Consider the following 4,828-nt stretch of genomic DNA (forward strand, 5'->3'; position numbering starts at 1 on the left):
TCCAGTCTCTCGCAATCTATTAAATGTCAACATAAACACTCTTCGGTTTGGCACTCTTCTGTTTGGAAATCGTCGTGCATATTCTCGCACCGCCTTTAAAGCATTACCGTTGCAGAAACCGTATACAAAAACCATATCAGCATATTCACTATTAGAATACGTACGCGGCATATTGCAAAAGACAAAATTCATCTACTGTTAAAGGCTTTCAAAGAGCGACTGACAAATTCATAACAGAAAGTGGAAAATGTAATCAAATATGTCGGTGCTAGATATGGCAAGAAATGTAAACATTTTTTTTCGATTTCTCTGAAACGGAGCAAAAACGAGCATATGTCTATAGGACTTTTTTTCTTAGTTTTTTACTCCTCTACACGCTCCCGAAGTTTTGCGATTTAATTTGGAAACACCCTGTATATATATACACAGGATGTCCCATTTTAAATAATGCATTAAGATTTCTCGAAAACTATGGTAGATACAGAAAAATGTTTCAAACAAAAGTTGCATGATTCGGAGGGGGACATACAAAGGTACCATTAATTTGACCTTGGGTGGCGTCGCCAAGGCCAGGTGAAAGTCACATCGATTTTTTTAAATGGAACCCATTACTTTTTATTATATTTTCTTGTAGCTTACCTCGAGAGCTTTTCAAAACACTATAATAAAATATTTTTTCATTAAGTATTTTTCGAGTTATAAGTATTTTTTGAGTTAAAAGATACCCAATTCAGTAACCACCACGCGGTGTATCTTGGGTAAAGCTAATGCTAATAGTGAAAAAGCAGAAACGCACGCATGCCCATGCACGTAGGACATCTTTGTCTTGTTCATGTTATTGTACGCCGTGTAACATTGACTTTTACATTGCAAAAAAAGTTGCAGTTTTTGAGGTCATTATAATAGAAAAAAAGGTTTCTTGTTCAGTTACTATTTGTTCATCGGGAAATATAATATTTTGCTGCAAAGTAAAGCTTAAAATTTTCCAAAATCCAGGGAACTTTGCGAAAATGCAATTTTTCTTCTTTGCAGAAAAATTACATTTTCGCAAAGTTCCCCGGACTTTGGAGAATTTTAAACTTCATATTCGACTTCAGCACCAAATCTATAAAGATTGACCGATTTCATACGTTTTCATCACAGGTAAATTTTAGTCCTAAACTGTCACCGTTCTTTAACGTAAAAAAAATGTCCCAAAATATTGTATGCGATATACCTCGTTTTGGGCATCTTTTAATTGGCCTAAAAGATAATCTGTGATAGCGGCTCCATGATTAGCATGTATAAGTCCCAAAGCATATAAACCACCGCCTTCAGAGTATCCGGCACCAGCGGCACCAGAATCTCTCGGCAAATATGATTGCATCAAGGCTAAAGCTTCTTGCTCATGACCTCGATGAATAACTCCTAAAGAAGCCGTCGCAGTCAACTTTGCCCAATTAGTAGCACGAGCCAGCCATTCCAAATTGTCCCTAAAAGATAACAAAAAAATTTCAAAACAAAAAAAATTAAAAATTCTGCAAGAATTCACATATTTTCTATGTTTCGTTTTATTATTTTTTAAGATAAAAAATCATAACAAATAAAATTTTTAAAAATTTGAAAACAGTAAGATTAAATATTTTATGTATTACATTCCTATTTAAAAAATAAAAGTACAACTAAAACATTTTAAATATCAAAAATTAAAAACGCTTTAAAAAATCCTAAAGATAGATGCATACCTCAAAAATTGATCACTAGTTGTCCCGGAATGCATGAAAGCATTCGCAATGACAGTGGCAGTGTGGCAAATTGAAACTCGTATGGCATCCTTGGTGTTTTTCAGGATCAACATATCGGTATGATTGCTGCGAATCAGGAATTGCAAATGCAAATCGATAGATACCTCGCCACCCAAAATACTGGACAAAGCATCTACTCGCTCTTGCTGTTCTCTCTCTTCCGCATTCTAGGAAAAAATAAAATATTTTTAATTAATATATTCATGAATGTATAATATTAACATATTTATCATAATGCAATTATAATTAATATCAAAAAGTGCTAATAAAGAGAGGTAATGTGTTCAAATCCACTCAGAACACAGATATAAGATTTTATTTGAATATTACCTCTCAGAAAGTAATGGCAAAGGACTGAGATTATTTTTATCATCACTTCTAATTTTGAATCATCGTTGAAAAATGTGTATAGATTTCATATATCAACATATGTATGTCATCACGTTTCTGACAAGAAACTACAGACTTAAAAAACAAACACACACTCACCAAACTTTCGACATTGCGCTGAGCCTTTTCTTCTTCAATGGGAGCAGCAGTTTCCTCAACAACCTCCATATTCGTGGATTCTGTACTAGCTTCAGTGGTTTTGGCAGCAGTGGTAGTGGATGGTTTAACCACCGGTTTAACCATCAACGCACCCGGAATTGGCGCAGTAGCTCGGAGAGCTTGTAAAACACGACCAAGAAATTGCTGAGTCGCTGACTCGTATAGATCGAAAGCAATCTGATAGGCCATCAATACGCAATCATGTGAACCCTTGCTTAATCGGTCCAGAAGCTCGGCTACGGCTAGTGGATCGTCCAGGAAGATTAAGCACTGACACATGTTGACATAATCGGGGGTGCCGAGGTTTCGATAAAGACTAACCAAACAGCGGAGTACGGTATTACGAAATCCGCGATTCTGAATCAAGCTCATAGCCACTTGAAAGGCATATGATAACATTCCACTCACATCATCCTGGAAGAAAAGGAATTTCATGTTTTCATGACTGAATTTAATTTCAAGCAAATTATTTCATAAATTGTAAATAAATCTGTATAGATCTAAAAAGACAGATATAAAATAACAGATATATAATGGCTACGGTTACACCGTGCATTTAGGCCGCGACCTATACGATAGATGTCTTTGTTTAATATACAGGATAAACAAAGACATCTATTGTATAGGCCGCGGCCTAAATGCACGGTGTAACCGTAGCCATTAAATCGAATACATTAGGTAGCTCCATGTAAAAACGGTTCATTTATAATCAATATAATAATTAATGAGTCTCGAGTTCTGATTTTCAACCTATATACGTTTTACAATTAAAAAAGAAAAGGTTGATCATTCGAATTGTTCGCAAATTTGTCTTATGGCATTATAAATATATTATGTATACAGCAACAACTACACAAGTTCATATTGACATTATTTATATTTGATTTATTTCCTGGGTCGACAAAATTTTTATTTTTATATTAATTTATTTAAAAAATTTAGAGCTGGCATCTTACTTGTTTAGTTCTTTTATAGAATTATAAAATTTTATACTGACATCCACCTTTTGTCGTAGAAGTAATATTTTGTATGTTATGAATTTTTTTACTATACATCTAAGTGAAATGAATGTGATGTACCCTGTATATAAAAGAAAACTCAATAGCAAAATACTCACGGATTGCATAATGGCTGCTTCAAATATATCCATCCTATGTGTCTCTAGGGCAAGACCTAGAGCTTGACGATATTGATTATCATCCAGGCAGCGTTGGAACATTCGATTCACTATTCCCTCCAGTCTAGGATCAATGCCCTTACTACCTGGTGGAAGTTTTCCATCTGCCTCCAGTACACGTTGCTGAGTGTAATAATCAATACACTTGGCTAAAAAATTTGATAATTAAAAATTAATAGCCTGATTAAGTAACACTGATAATAATTTGACATACCGATAGTAGTATCGACATATTCATTTCGAGCATTGACGTCAAATAGCTCTCCTGCTCCAAGAGCATAAGTCAATGAATCCTCAAAACTTCCCAAATGGTAATATACTTTGCTAGCAACTAGAGCAGCCAGCTCATGTTGTTGGAACGACTTATCTTCGTGCAGAATCTCACTGTAAATAGGATATTCATTTAGATAATAAAATTAACAAATAAGAAGCAATAATGCTAAATAAAATCAACAACAATATATGGATACTTTGTTTTTTTTTCTATACATACATTTTTTCTATAGCCTCAGAAATCTCAGGCCAAAATTCGTCGACTATCATGTCCAACTTTTTCAAGGCAAAGACTTTCAATTCAGGCATCGGTTCCTCCAATAAGGAGATTATACCAGCTGCAAAAATTTTAATTGTATTTCAAGTCAAAATTATTACCACAAAATTGATATATTACAATAAATATTAAATATGATAAATATACAAAAATAATAAAATATTAAATAACACATATAATACGTAAAATAATATTAAATAATATGCATATAAATTATTAAATAATATTAAATAATAAATCTTTATTCTAATCTCTCTCTCGATAAACTTTTGAGAAATTTGTTTCATTATTCTTCTTTAGTATCACACCAAAAATGGATGCTTCGAAATTATCGAAAAAAGATTACGAGGTTAAGTTTTGCACGAAATGCAAATCATTGTGAGAAAGTTCGTGCGAACGCGACAAAATTCTCGAATGATTGACAAAAGACCGACACGATTTGAGTACAGAAAATTATTCGGCGATTCACCTGCTGAAGTGATATTCATTTTGCTGATTTTCATCGAATAACAGCAACTTTTCCAGAGTATGAACCTGAAACTGAATGAGACTGAATGAGCCGGACAATATATGTACGTACACAACGATATGTTATAGCGATAAGCCACGAACCATGATGGTGAATTAGAAAGGTGACCCCATGGACATATAAAGCTGGTTCTACATTAATCGCATCGCAGTGTCGCAAGCGTGTCGCAACCGTTGTGGTCTATCAGGGTCGAGCCAGGGGGTCCTAGAGTCCTAGATATCAGAGAAGCGCAACCGGTG

The 4,828-nt window shown here is 34.3% G+C and overlaps 1 protein-coding gene across 1 annotated transcript in view; it reads right to left on the reverse strand.

The window, feature by feature from the left end:
• Positions 1–4,613, reverse strand: part of Rpn2 (Regulatory particle non-ATPase 2) — a 55,040-nt gene extending 50,427 nt beyond the window's left edge. The window contains exons 1-7 of the mRNA XM_018453456.1: positions 4,530–4,613; positions 4,004–4,121; positions 3,725–3,894; positions 3,451–3,659; positions 2,274–2,747; positions 1,725–1,951; positions 1,217–1,472 (exon numbers count right to left, since the gene is read on the reverse strand). Of these exons, the coding sequence (XP_018308958.1) occupies positions 1,217–1,472; positions 1,725–1,951; positions 2,274–2,747; positions 3,451–3,659; positions 3,725–3,894; positions 4,004–4,121; positions 4,530–4,563 (1,488 nt within the window). The 5' untranslated portion in view covers positions 4,564–4,613. The remainder of the gene's footprint in view (positions 1–1,216; positions 1,473–1,724; positions 1,952–2,273; positions 2,748–3,450; positions 3,660–3,724; positions 3,895–4,003; positions 4,122–4,529) is intronic.
• Between the last annotated feature and the right edge of the window lie 215 nt (positions 4,614–4,828).

Source organism: Mycetomoellerius zeteki, unplaced genomic scaffold (assembly GCF_001594055.1).
Source record: "Mycetomoellerius zeteki isolate Tzet28-1 unplaced genomic scaffold, Tzet1.0 scaffold386, whole genome shotgun sequence".
Taxonomy (NCBI): domain Eukaryota; kingdom Metazoa; phylum Arthropoda; class Insecta; order Hymenoptera; family Formicidae; genus Mycetomoellerius; species Mycetomoellerius zeteki.